Raw genomic sequence first — 15,246 nt, 5'->3', positions numbered from 1 at the left:
TAATTTATTTCTATCTGTTTGCTTCTTTGAGTAAAACACAACCAAATCACAAGTATGTACATTATATAGAATAACACAGGCCTCAAAGTTGCGACAAATACTGTTGCCAATGCGTCCTAAATATAATTACTACTGCCTAGAATTCAGAGGTAGCCAAATGACTACCTTGAAAAATATCTTGTGGTGACTAAATTCTATTGCTACACATCTGTAGACACAAAAATAAATAACAGCTGATCTGAGAAAATATGTCTGCTAATAATTGTACTCGCAAATAATTCCTACTAAAGTCGACAATGAACTCAAATATATAAATATTAATGAAGTTAGGACTTTATTTTAGTTGACAATGCTCATTGGATAAGCAAGGATATACCGATATAATCTAGTAACATAAATTGCATCATTGTTCAAATCACAAGTAACAAAATTCAAGTACAGTTTCCACTAATATACAATTCCAAGACTAGTGCTATGACTTGTATATATTATAATAGTTATTTGATAAAAGATAATTTCAAATGCTTTTGGCTACCTACAATATTGGCTTGACTTCTTGATTTTAACACTGGCTACCTGGAAAAAAATACTTGTAGCCATATGACTACTTGGTAAAAATTTAGACTTTGAGGCCTGTAACAGAAAATGTACAGCATAAAACACATGTTTCATCATTCATGGCCAGATAAACTATCAGCTCTGATGTAAGTTTATATTTACCGTATTCGACGTAATAAGCGCCCAGGACCCTCTCAAAATTTGAAATAGGGGGGGGGGGGGGGGGGGGGGCTCTTATTAGAATAAAATTTTGGAGTTGAAAGATTGTAAATTTCGTGATTGATGCTGACAGCCTGAAATGATACAAAATAAAAGTCTGTGTGTATTATACACGACAGATATATTTATTCAGAATTTAATTGCCTATAAATAAGGGTGCAAATAACACACAAGTGCGTATTATACACAAATAAATAAGTCTTGTGTACATTGATCAATCGGAAGGGGTGCTAATTGGGATTGTTCACTAGCCAATTGATATATTAGCAAATATCGCTGTGGGCGCTTATTAGAGCGGGGCGCTTATTACATTGAATACAGTAGTTGTTTTTCATAAAATTTCTTCCTTGTCAACATCCCAGAGAACACATTCATTAGCTTCTATGCAGACTTTGTTGTTTCAAATTCCACTGGTGACACACATTTTTTGTGAAATTGTTCTATCAAGGCAAATGACAAAGGAAAAAGGAAGTCCTGTCATTGACAGTTAGTAAATGCACAGTCAAAGATAAAGGAGCAATCGCTTAAAAGCTGTGGTAATTAGGCCAGGTGATGGGGTATGTTAGTTTCAGTCAGCTTTTAACAGTTAGAATTTCCAACCTCGCACCCTTGGCAGACAAAATAGGGACACAATCGTAATTTGTTCAAAATTGGGACTTTTCTAAAGCTTTATTTTTGCAATTTCAGAGGTATTTTCACACTTCATTAAATGTAATGATGTAAATGTAAAATTAAGCATAATCATCATCATCATCATTATCAAAGAAATTAAAAAAATAAATAAACATTTACTGGAATTTTTATTGCCATGCGAGAATTTTGACGGACATTTGCTCAAACATGGAGATGAATATCTGCCCCAGATCAGGTCTAGACAGATCTCCTGATAAGCTGTAGTTGTGTACAACACAGAATACCCATAATAAACCAATACATTTGAAGCTGCTTGAAATTATTAAAGAACAAGTTGTATAACACTTAATGAAGAGAATTTATGGATGTCAACTTCTTTATTATGAGGAATACAAGGTTTCGGAGTACATGCTTACTCCTTCATCAGGTAAGCATGTACTCCGAAATGTTGTGCTCCTCATAATAGTGAGAGAGTGAGTTGGGTTTAACAGTATTCCTGTTATATCATGGCGTGTCAGCTTAATGTGGGAGGAAAGCCCGAAGTGATGCAGCTCTCAGATGTTTACCACTTCGGTGAAACCCACAAGCACGGGTATGGTGCTGACAAACCTAGAAACATAATCGGGGCGATTTGGGATCGAACCCAAAATCATAGGTTTCTGGCGTGCCCAAGGGACGCAACTCTACACAGCGAATTGCGACGCCTGACACGACTGGGCGACCCGTGCCCCTAAATGATTGTTGAGCGCACACTGATCCATTGATTGGGGTAATAATGTTTAAGCACTTAGAGCATGCTTATGCATGGAGTACACTGCCATATAAGTGGACTATTATAATCATTATTGTTATATACCGTATTCGACGTAATAAGCGCCCAGGGCGCTCTCAAAATTAGAAATAGGGTGCTCTTATTAGAATATTATTTTGTCGAAAAAAAACAGAGTTGAAAGATAAATGTCGTGGTTTATGCTGACAGCCTGAAATGTTTATATAGGAGAGTTATATTTTTCCAGAATTTAATTGCCCATACTTAAGGGTGCATATAACACATGAGTGCATATTAAAGCGAATAAATACGTATTGTGCAATTGATCAATCGGAAAGGGTGCTAATTGGGATTGTTCACGAGCCAATATATTAGCAAATATTGCCGTGGGCGCTTTTTAGAGAGGGGCGCTTATTACATCGAATACGGTACATTATAATTACACAGGGTGTTGAACACTATACTAATGGAATTTTGGTCAATCACATTTGTACGCAAGCAACTCGAAATTAATTGGGTTATTGTGATTTATTTCTTATCTGGAGCCCTGCATAGTTTACTTGTGCACATTGTCAAAATACAAAGTGTTCCTGGTGTGATGACGCAACAGTTGCTGATGCAAGGAAACCTCAATCAGGGGGGTAAATATTAGAGGTGAGGTGAAATGCGGTGCATTCAAGTTTATTGTATGCATACAACAATGTGCATGCATATCTGAGTGTGTTGTTTGCGTGGGGGTCTGCATGTACTAGTCCGGGATATTTTAAATGACAGTTTTATAGCGCTAGCCCACCGAGATACCATACCAGTGTTTAATATGGATTTTCAACTCAGACACAGTATACTGACACTTAGTCCTGCACCATGTCTGTGGAATTTATATTTTTAGGTATTTTTTTACTAAAAACCTAGGCAAGTCTAGATCAAACTAACCAAGTCCAAGTAAGGATAAGAATGTATGGATAAACAACTTCTTAATTACAACTAAGACCGACGTTTCGGTGTAGGTTCTAACACTGTTATCAAGCAAGTGATATACAGAGTGTGGTTGACAAGTATATATACAGGAGGAGGCAATGTTTATACAGTAGAGTAGATATCAGATGTAGTATCTAAATACCTATCAAATACCTAAGTTAGCCAAGTCTTACAGACCCTGATACAAATATATCAACTACAGCCCATGCAAGTCTATAATGTTTGGCAAGTCTAGATTATCAGTATCTGAAAATGAAGAGAATCACTGGGCTCCCTTTTTATTATATTTTTATTAAGATAACTGAGCAACTGTTTTTTTTGTACGATATGTTCATTTCAGAGAATATATGTTAGTCTACCAAGTCTAGTTTGCTTCATTTCACTATGAGGAAATTATGGTTCTTCAAAACTTGATTATTCTAAAGACATGTTTTGATTGACTAATTGTTAGTCTAACTGAAAGTGAGCTGACCAGGCCTTGTTATATCCCTTTAATTAATGCAGAGCAGGGGGCACGGGTGGCCCAGTCGTCTAAGGCGCCGCGATTCGCTGTGCAGAGTTGCGTCCCTTGGGCACGCCAGAAAACTATGATTGTGGGTTCGAATCCCGGTTCGCCCCGATTATGTTTCTAGGTTTGTCAGCACCATACACATGCTCGTGGGTTTCACCGAAGTGGTAAACGTCTGAGACCTGCATCACTTCGGGCTTTCCTCCCACATTAAGCTGACACGCCGCGATATAACTGGAATACTGTTAAAAGCGGCGTTAAACCCAACTCACTCACTCACTAATGCAGAGCACCAGGCAGGGTAACAACAAGTAGCCAACCCATAGGTTCTTTGAATGTCTTATGCTATGACACAGCCGGGGTTCTAGCCACAAAATTACGTTAATGACAACCGAAAAGTACGGTGTTGCTTGAGTCTTGATGTTGCTGTTTTCAGCAACAAAATCTTGATATGGCTCATCATGTGTAAAATAAGCAATAAAAATAGTAATTCTAATGCATTTAATCATCTGGTTAAAGTTCCAATGGTAGATTACTGACCCTGTTGACTGGGCAATGGTCATGTGAGTATTCACTAAACCTTTAGTCATGGGGTTAGAATACAGTTTAAAAGTGACAACGTTTTTTTATCCGACAAACTGGGTCATGGATAAAACACAATAGCTAACAGGCTTAGTACAGTGTACATGGCCTCACTTGTTGCTTGAACGTAGATGTGGTGTTATTTGTATCTATTTGGTAACTTCATGCATTTGTACAATACATCGATTCAACAATTTCAAACCACATCAGACAAAACAAGACCGACATTTAAAAACAATGCAACACACGGCGTATTTGGTTCTCTTCGGCGTGTGAAAACATTGTCCAACCCAAACAGGACCTCCAACGCATTGAAGAGTAACATAAACACGATTAAACATTTTCAAAATCGACGCCAATCGAACCTAAATAAAAACGAATTAAAGAATCAAACCTTTAGACGTGATTTTTGTACAATCCCTGTTCTCTGGGCATCTAAAGCATTGAATGCGTGCCACAAACTTTTCTGGATTTCGCCAGTTGTCGCCATCTTGACATATTTTGATCATGTGACTTCTAGCACCGGTAACAATGCCCCGGATACTTTCGCCCACTTGAGCACAACAAAAACGTTAATGGGGCGGTGAGGCGTCGCGGAAGTAACCGTAATTACAGCACTGGGTCATAACAATTCAGAAAATACGTTATGGCTAATAAGAATTATCGAAGTTATGAAAATATTAATCTTCACTTTTAAAGGAGAAGAAGGGTTTAGAAAGAAGCTAAGTGATACAAAGCAGAATTTAGGATGATATATATTAAAATTATTATGAGTATATCTGACTTGAAAGTACGTGATCGGATAATGGAGAATTGATAGGTGTTGTGGCCATTACTTGTCTGAGTTTGGAACGACGACGTATTGTCAACCTACAAAAATATTATTACACGAATGTGTCATTTTATTCGTGTCACGACATGCGCAGATCAAGAGGCCCCCTCAGGGAAGTTAGGGGTGCGTCCAATTGAGCTCCCTTTCAATCATACTAATTATGTTCTTGAGTAAAAAGACATATCACTAAATCATTTTGTGAAATATTTTCAATAAAATTAGCAAATTCTTGACTAATGTATGGCAATAAACGCAATTTGTTTCCCGAAATATGTGTGCACACACACACCCGTTTCCTGGCGTCGCTAAGGTCAGCAACTCTGCAAACGGAACTATGACGTGGCAGGCGTTTACCACTTAGGTGAAACACACTCGAGCGGTAAATAATATATATAGAATACTAAACGAGCTCCCGTGTAATACCAATTTTATGAAACGAGTGAATAGTTGTGGTATTTGACGAGCGAAAGCGAGTTAGATACCACAACTATTCACGAGTTTCATAAAATTGGTTTTACACGGTAGCGAGTTTAGTATTTTATTTATTACTTGCCATTTAAAACGTTTTTAGAATTATACTGTCGAGTGTGAATAGGCTGACACCTACATGATCCACGGCATAATACAATTGAGTTTAACAGAATAATACTTCAAACACGTCAAAAGTTGAAACGTATGAATTTAATACCATACAACGGTCTATCTTTAGAATTCAGGCGTCCGTTCCACAAAATTATCGTAGCGTTAAGGTTATCGCAACTCACATACTTAAACTTAGACCAACGACTGTCGTTGCGCTACAGCACGATCGCCTTGTGGAACGGGGCCTTGCACCTCAAAGTTTACAATTACGTCACAATACCCGATGACGTAATTTGTGGAATTTTGTTGCAAGATCCTTCGGCGAAACAATGCCATGTGACGTCAGCCCAGCAACAAGGTTACTGTGGTCATCGAGTGTGCTTAAGCTCCTCTCAGTGATCTATCATCTCCACACGCAATGTAGTTGAATAAGCCAAGGGATGTTGAGAGCTTTCAATATTTTTCGTGAAACGGGTTCCGAGAGTACATAAGCACGCGTTTTGGTATTACACAATGTGTAATACAACTGTATGTTTATTAAACGGGTGATCTCTTCACGGGCAAGTAATAAATATGAATATATGGTGCTGGCAGATCAAGAAACATAATCGAGTTGAATCTGGGATTCGAACCCTGGGCGGCGGATGATGCGAGTGAGTCAGTGAGTGAGTGAGTTAAAATTTAACGTCGCATCGGCTATATTTCTGCCATATAGCGACGAGAAAACAATTTATTACTTGCCCGTGAAGAGATCACCCGTTTAATAAACATACAGTTGTATTACACATTGTGTAATACCAAAACGCGTGCTTATGTACTCTCGGAACCCGTTTCACGAAAAATATTGAAAGCTCTCAACATCCCTTGGCTTATTCAACTACATTGCGTGTGGAGATGATAGATCACTGAGAGGAGCTTAAGCACACTCGATGACCACAGTAACCTTGTTGCTGGGCTGACGTCACATGGCATTGTTTCGCCGAAGGATCTTGCAACAAAATTCCACAAATTACGTCATCGGGTATTGTGACGTAATTGTAAACTTTGAGGTGCAAGGCCCCGTTCCACAAGGCGATCGTGCTGTAGCGCAACGACAGTCGTTGGTCTAAGTTTAAGTATGTGAGTTGCGATAACCTTAACGCTACGATAATTTTGTGGAACGGACGCCTGAATTCTAAAGATAGACCGTTGTATGGTATTAAATTCATACGTTTCAACTTTTGACGTGTTTGAAGTATTATTCTGTTAAACTCAATTGTATTATGCCGTGGATCATGTAGGTGTCAGCCTATTCACACTCGACAGTATAATTCTAAAAACGTTTTAAATGGCAAGTAATAAATAAAATACTAAACTCGCTACCGTGTAAAACCAATTTTATGAAACTCGTGAATAGTTGTGGTATCTAACTCGCTTTCGCTCGTCAAATACCACAACTATTCACTCGTTTCATAAAATTGGTATTACACGGGAGCTCGTTTAGTATTCTATATTTATCAAACATAATTGGGCATGCGAATATCATGTATACAGTTTTAAAACACGGACTATAGGCTAAACAACCAAAGCTAGGCCACCTCGCTGGGGATCATGGGGACTTACAGTACTTGTCCAAAAAAAGTTAACTACGGCCTTGATTACGTGTCACACAGGGGGACAATATTATTACGATATTTTAACCTTCTGGAGAGAGCCTTCAATAATGTCAGTTGGACATAGCATCCTCAAATTTAAAAACAAGCATTTAATTATTCACATACATATTTAAAATTTATTATACAGATCAATGCCTTTCAATTAACTTAAGATGAGATGCCCGCTGACACGGGAAAAGAGATCTTTCAGATTCACGCTTTCATAATGTGAATCCCTCGCGGATTGCAAAGGATAAAGCTTGCAAAGGGAGGAAACTCAGAAAACGAGCTTGCAAACTGTTCACGCAAGTTCCAAGTGCTTACACATAGCTTGATTGGACAATTTTTACCGAATATTTTGTTAGACCGTACGTATTTTGTTTTTTGTTATTGTTATTTTTTATTCCTCAACATGATAGATTTTTTTTTAGAATATTAAGAGATTAACTCTGTGACTCATCACATTAGTCTGAATGACACATACAAGTTGTTGTGAGGTAACTATGATAACGTTATTATCATTATCATTATCATCATCATCATGGGTGCAGCAAACCCGAGTACTCTACCAATGTCAGTCAACAGATTGGGAGGTACCAAACCTAAGGCACCGAGAAGAATGGGGAGGCGGACAACTTGGCACTTGGGATGAAAGCGTGACATTTCGAAAGCGAGGTCCGCATATTTGCCATGTTTTCGCTGAATCTCGTCAATCCCATTAGCGCCAAAAGGGACAGAAAATGCAATGATATAAATGATTTCATTGGATTTATCAAAAAGGACAAGGTCAGGTTTGTTGGCCTGGATAGTTGTGAGTGTGTATAAGGGCCTTTTCCAAAAAATATATTTATCATTTTCCATGACGCCCTCTACATATTCCGGGTCGTGCCATGGATGGACCTCTGTGTCAAAACCACAAGCATGGCGAAGACAGTAATAAAATGATCAAGCCACTCCATCGTGTCGCTTAAGATACTCTGGTTAACGGTTGTGCCAAAGCTGGGCATCCACTGACAATTTGTTGGACAGTCTCATTAAATTCATTGCAGGGTTGCTGATCCTCTCAACACACTGCACATGAACTCGATGCAGTGGTCGTTCAGATATCCTCTCCCTGAAAAACACTGAGTCTGGGGCGATTTGATATGGCATTTTGTCTGTACAATCCAGCAGTAGAGAACCATCAACAAAATTTAAGAAAACCGTAGAATGCCTTGTTTTCATCACGAGTCTTGACATGCTTCCCAAGAGTGAGTGAGTTGGGTTTGACGCCGCTGAAGTGATGCAGGTCTCAAACGTTTACCACTTCGGTGAAACCCACGAGCACGGATATAGTGCTGACACACCTAGAAACATAATCGGGGCGAACCGGGATTCGAACCCACAATAATAGGTTTCTGGCGTGCCCAAGGGCCGCAACTCTGCACAGCGAATCCCGGCGCCTTAGACGACTGGGCCACCCGTGCCCCCGCTTTTTACCAAGAGAATCATCAGACAAATAAATAAATGAGTGAGTGAGTGAGTTGGGTTTAACGCCGCTTTTAACAGTATTCCAGTTATATCACGGCGTGTCAGCTTAATGTGGGAGGAAAGCCCGAAGTTATGCAGGTCTCAGACGTTTACCACTTCGGTGAAACCCACGAGCACGGGTATGGTGCTGACAAACCTAGAAACATAATCGGGGCGAACCGGGATTCGAACCCACAATCATAGTTTTCTGGCGTGTCCAAGGGACGCAATTCTGCACAGCAAATCGCGGCGCCTTAGACGACTGGGTCACCCGTGCCCCCAATAAATAAATGAAAGTGTACAATAAAATTCTATCACGAAAAGCCTCCACGATAATCAAACCAAGCCCACCAATTATAACTGGTAGATAAAACTGATTGGCAATTTGTTATAGGCGAGGTCCGCATTTTTGCCATGTTTTTTTTTTAATCGTGCCAATCATATTAGTGCCAAAGGGGACAGAGAATTCATATAGATGATATTAATGATCTCAATGGGTTTTTTAAATGTTTTGTTGGCCTGGGTACCCCTGAGGCTGTATATGGGCCTATTCCAAAGAATTTTATATTTATACTTTTCAATGACGCCCTCTATACTTTGGGGGATAAGGATTTGAATTGTAAAATGGTCTCTCTTATCTGTACCATCATAATGTCATTTAGAAAGTGATCAAATGTAACAAATGTTATATTTGGGGTAACACTTTCTTAGTAAAGTACGGATTCTCGTACTTTTGGGGGGTTGAGTCCCGTCCGGGATTCGAACCCACACTGCCAGAGCGAGGTACCTAATCGCCAGCACACAAAGTTAGCGATCTAACCCACTCAGCCACCGAGGCCTCCACAGTGAAAGTCTGACAACTGGTAGTCTAGATCACGTACCTTGTGTACCCCTCTGACAAGCATAAAGTGGAACGGCTCCCATGGCTGAAGGCTGTGAACATACAATGCCTTTTAGAAAGTGATCAAATGTAACAAATGTTATATTTGGGATAACACTTTCCTGGTAAAGTACAGATTCTGGAATCCCGGACGGGACTCAACCCCAAAAAGTACGAGAAGCTGTACTTTACTCAGAAAGTGTTATCCCAAAAATGACATTTGTTACAGTTGACCACTTTCTAGGAATTGTGTCACATTTGTCACATCAACTTGCTGCCCTCATTCGGCCATACTGTATATTGTTAACTGATGCTATGTTGTGCCCAGCATGTTGAGAATGAGTAGCCTTGCTGTGTGCTTTTACATTTTTTAACAATATAGCAAACTTTGATATGTAAACAGTAAATGTAATTCAGCTTTATTTCATCTTAATTAATCAGTTTAATCGTACATATTTTGGGGATACTTTTAAAATATATCAAAGTTTCTTTTGAACTAGCATGGATATCATTAACTCCCCAGCAAGTCTATGCTCATAATTCTCCCGACCTTGGTGACCTTATGGCGGTAAAGTGGGCACGGGTGGCCCAGTCGTCTAAGGCGCCGCGATTCCCTGTTCAGAGTTGCGTCCCTTTGGCACGCCAGAAACCTATTAGTCTGGGTTCGAATACCGGTTCGCCCCAATTATGTTTCTAGGTTTGTCAGCACGTGCTCGTGGGTTTCACCGAAGTGGTAAGCGTCTGACACCTGCATCACTTCGGGCTTTCCTCCAACATTAAGCTGACACGCCGCGGTATAACTGGAATAATGTTAAAAGCGGCGTTAAACCCAACTCACTCACTCTTTTCGAAGACTACAATGCTATCGTCAATCAACTGCACCATGAACATGGGTTCGAATCCCATCGCCCAATTTCTCTCTCTCTCTCTCTCTCTCTCTCTCTCTCTCTCTCTCTCTCTCTCTCTCTCTCTCTCTCTCTCTCTCAATCAATATTCATATTTATTGGTCATTTAAGGTCCTCCCACATGCTGACACGCCGTCATATAACTGGAATACTGTTAAAAGCGGCGTTAAACCCAACTCACTCACTCACTCACTCACTCACTCTGGTGGTCCCCCTTTTGACCACTGTAGGGGTCGCATGTGTTATCTGTTTCAATTGGGAGGGAATGTTCAAACCTTCTCACTATTTACTTAAAAATAATTTAACTGTACAGACGTAGGTGATTTTAATTCTAAAAACAATCCATTGATTTCTGCGTAAAATGTAATTGATTAATGGCCCTATTTAGGAGTCACCATCACGCCGAAAGCGCGTGGCCGGTCATGGCAAGACGCTCTAAATAAATCAGTTTAAAATCTGAATGTATAGTTTTCAAAAGAACTTAAAGAACCCCCGATTCGTTCATGTGACTATGGTTAATCAGTCATGGCTGATTGTATCGCAAGCACAATATTATACTTGTGGGTGTTCTTTAACTTGTTTTGAGTAGAATATGATGTTACAGTGTTAATGTCATAAGACTGTTGTCCGTATGTAGGTATGGATGGATGGATGGATGTATGGATGGATGCATGCATGCATGCATGACACACTGTCTGTGTGTATATATATATAAGGTAGATAATTACGTACCTCATCAGAACACACAATTGATACACCATACAGTTTAATAGATAGAGAATTATCATCACTTTCTCGCTCTGTCGCTTTCTCGATCTATCGCCTCTCTCACGACTGATTAACCATAGTCATATGAAAGAATCGAGTTCTTTAACTTTTTTAATAGTGTATACTGTAAATCTTCAAATTAGCGCGAGAGATAATTAAATGCAAAAAATGCGAGTGAACCTAATCAATTACACTTTGCATCTATATCTCAGAAATGACTGTTGATAAGACGGCCTCACTGCAGACTTTGAATAGCGGAAATATCAACTTGAATATAAAAACAAACAACTCTCTATTTCCACATCACGGTATTTAGAACAATATAACATTCAAACACGAAAACAAACTTTAGAATTAAGATTATTGTCTTGACACGCCACGCACATTCGGCGAGATGATGACATAAAACTCCTAAATAGAGTCATAAATCATTCAATTTCTTTTTACGCAAACATTGTTTTAAATTTGATTGTTTTAAAATCAATAGTTTTACTCTGTGGAAAATAACCAAATGTCAACATGTTTGTGTTAATAGTGAACATGTTTTTTTGTTTGTTTGATGGTTGGATTGTGCTCAGTAAATGAATAGTTTGTTGGGTGCAGCTGGGAAGAAACGATTTGTCTGAGAAAACAAAACACCCCACAACAAATCAAGTGGATGTTCCATCATGTATATTTGATACCATATATCAAGCAAACACGTCGTGACTCCGGTAAACAACGTTGCCATGGAAACCCCAAGCAAAACACAAAACACGGGTTTAAGATCAACTAATTTTGAAAAGACTATATAAAAAAAACAAAAAAATACATTTTAGGACCTGCCTTCGGTTCGTAACCGTCACCATCATCACTAAAGAAAGGGTGTGTCTTCTGTTGGCCTACATCTGGTAACAACAAATTGGTTATGTTTATACATATTGTAACATATTCCTACAGTGCGGACAAGTCAGTTCTTTTCGAAGACAACAATGCTAACGTCAATCAACTGCACCATGAACTTGGGTTCGAATCCCATCGTCCAATTATGACCCCTGCTCTGTCAGTAATACCTCTGTGTGTGTGTGTGTGTGTGTGTGTGTGTCTCTCTCTCTCTCTCTCTCTCTCTCTCTCTCTCATCCCCCCCCCCCCCCCCTCTCTCTCTCTCGTGAGATGTCGTGGATGTCGATGTCGAATGACTGACATTATTTTTTAAGTATGTTTGCTTTCACATCAATATTCATATTTATTGGTCATTTAAGGTCTCCCTCTGAGCTCAGATGTGATATGTTTTGAACTATAAAGAAATTATCTGATGACATAAGGACTAAAAACTAACTAGGATCAACTGTGGCTAATATTAATTGCCTAGACTCACATTTGTCCTTTGTCAACTCGTTCAAGTATTAATATGATGATAATCAGTTTTACAGCCTTATAAATAATGAACTCGCAGAGTAGAATAGCGCAGGTTATCAAGACAGTTCGTTAGGTATTTTTACTATCCACAATTACAACATATTTTCCGAGACAAGGGAGTTAACTGACTATAAAAGTCCAGTTTTCCACCCCTGCCGAACTGGGATGGAATTATGGAGTTGTATTTTGGCTGGACTAAGGAGTCTATGCATAGTCCAATCAAAATCGCGTTACGAACTAAACATCCGGTTCGTAAACCGCCATGCAGATTTCGGTCGCTTGCAAGATTTGCAAAGCATGTGTACCGCCAACTCGGCGTCAACAGATATTTGTCAAATCTTTTCATGTTTTTTATCAATGTGCTCACGAGATTTAATATACTTCGTGAAGCAAGACACGTTTTATCACAATGTAGATCTTGATTATTGATCAGATCGTCTTGAATGGGCGCCGCCATTTTGTTTGAAGCAATGAAATGAGAGGTGGAAACTTAGGGGGACATACAAGGGACATAACTCGTAATAGCATTGGTGGCGCTACGATCGATCCCAGAGATTCCAGCCTCGTTCGGAAACGGTGGACTCTCACCCGACTCGGCAAATCCATTTGCCAACCCTGAGAACCTCAGCAGTGGACTCGACCATCTCAAGAAACCTTCTCTTCCCTCAAGAACTCAGACCCCAAACCCAAAACCTGCCCCCTCGCCCATCAGAAACACCCTACCCTACCAAGGCCCTGTCACTCATCAGATGTCCCGCCTCACCAGAAACAAAGCCAACAATGATGTCACCTTTTGTAGCGGCAAGTCCATCAAGACCCATCTACGAGCCAATGCCAGAGGCACCAGCAGCGCAAGACCCAACCCCAGAGGATGCACATACCACATCCCCTGCTACTGCGACCACCATCCATTTGAGAAACCCTCAGACCAGCTGGCTTCCATTTGACTGTTGACGTATTGCTTTGATTATTGTCTCTGAAATACTTCCACGGACAACACTTGTCAAGAAAATATTAAACAACTGTGGACTCGGTGAAATATTTGACAATTTGTTCTTCTTCATGGCTAGCCTTAAAAGTTGAAGAAATATAGAAAGACCAGTTCCTACAGAATTTGCACAGTTCCATTGTGAAGAGTCCTTAAGGTGTGTACCACAAAATGTTTAAAGAAAATATAACCTTTGAAAAATATCCTTAAAACGTTTATCGCCCAATCTTAAGTTTAAGAACCACAAACCATAACTTACCTATTGAAACCGGACGCTGGTCTGATATCCCAAGAGTGGAACGTTTGTGTAATTTATGTAGTTCTCCCACGGCTGGTGACGAATTTCATTACCTTTTTAGATGTGAAGCTTTTCTCCAGTGGAGGTCTATGTACAGTAAACTACCGTTATAACGAACTCAAAGGGACTACTGATTTTAGTTCGTTATAACCGTAGTTCGTTGTAAGTACATATACAGCATGACTACAGCAAGTAGTCGGGACCAAAAAGTTAGTTCGTTATATCCGTCAGTTCGTTATAAGCGTGTTCGTTATAACCGTAGTTTACTGTACATACCTAAAGATTTCTCCGAATGGCCTAATGTGCATGAATTGAAAAAAAGGTTTATCTAGCATTAGAGTAAAAGAAATGAAAAACTTGTCCAAATTCATAAATACAATCGTAAGTAATGTTGAAGCTGTTAAAGAACGTGTATGAGATTCTTGTCACTTTATTTCTGTTATATTAATTATATTATTTTGATCCCTACATGTATTTTCACAATACTCCTGTCATCTTGAATTTATTATTATATTATGAATCTATATTATATTTTTTTCTCATGTACCAACGCTGGTGGGTCTTTCTGAGAAATGAACTGAACTGAGCTATTATCCAACCGGCTTCCATTTGTCCATTGCCATGTCCATTGTTTTTACCAATTGATGCTAATTACACCCTGCCTCCTGTTTGCTCATTGTCCATTACCAATCAGTGATCATTTAAGTCCTGGCTTTCAGTTGCTAATCACCTATCGACGCCAATTATCTGTTGGCTTTCCTTGATAAGTTTCCACCTTTGTTATCTACTTACTTTTGTTATTCTTAGAGGTACAAATATGTTATCTCCTTCATAGCACCATATCCCTTAAACTCCCAGAAATAAGCTTAAACTTACCCAGCTCAAACTCAGAAATCAAAAGTGTCACTAAACAAAAAATCAACAAAAAATGGCAAAATCTATACTAAAACTCAAATAGCCAAATCAGGAAAGTACTCAAAAAACCCCTAAGTAAACCAAAAATACTACACCCATCCAAAAATATCGACAGAATAATTACCAAACTACAAACAGGCCATACCAAACTAAATAATGACCGTAAAATAGCTAATCTACACACAACAGGAAACTGCCCACATTGCAAACAACAAGAAACACCAGAACACGTACTCATTCACTGCACACACTACCAAACACACCGAACAACACTGCAGACCACCCTAAAT

General features: G+C 39.3%; 1 protein-coding gene across 2 annotated transcripts in view; it reads right to left on the bottom strand.

Moving 5' to 3' along the window:
- Window positions 1–4,747, bottom strand: part of LOC139456215 (switch-associated protein 70-like) — a 56,499-nt gene extending 51,752 nt beyond the window's left edge. For both annotated transcript variants that reach the window (XM_071237794.1, XM_071237795.1), the window contains exon 1: window positions 4,642–4,747. In XM_071237794.1, coding sequence (XP_071093895.1) covers window positions 4,642–4,737 — 96 coding nt within the window. In that variant the 5' untranslated portion in view covers window positions 4,738–4,747. The remainder of the gene's footprint in view (window positions 1–4,641) is intronic.
- Window positions 4,748–15,246: the final 10,499 nt, after the last annotated feature.

This window comes from Haliotis cracherodii, unplaced genomic scaffold, assembly GCF_022045235.1.
Source record: "Haliotis cracherodii isolate W230 unplaced genomic scaffold, xgHalCrac1.p SCAF_11, whole genome shotgun sequence".
Classification (NCBI taxonomy): domain Eukaryota; kingdom Metazoa; phylum Mollusca; class Gastropoda; order Lepetellida; family Haliotidae; genus Haliotis; species Haliotis cracherodii.
Note: the sequence above shows the minus strand (reverse complement) of the source record. Positions and strands in the feature narration are given on the sequence as shown.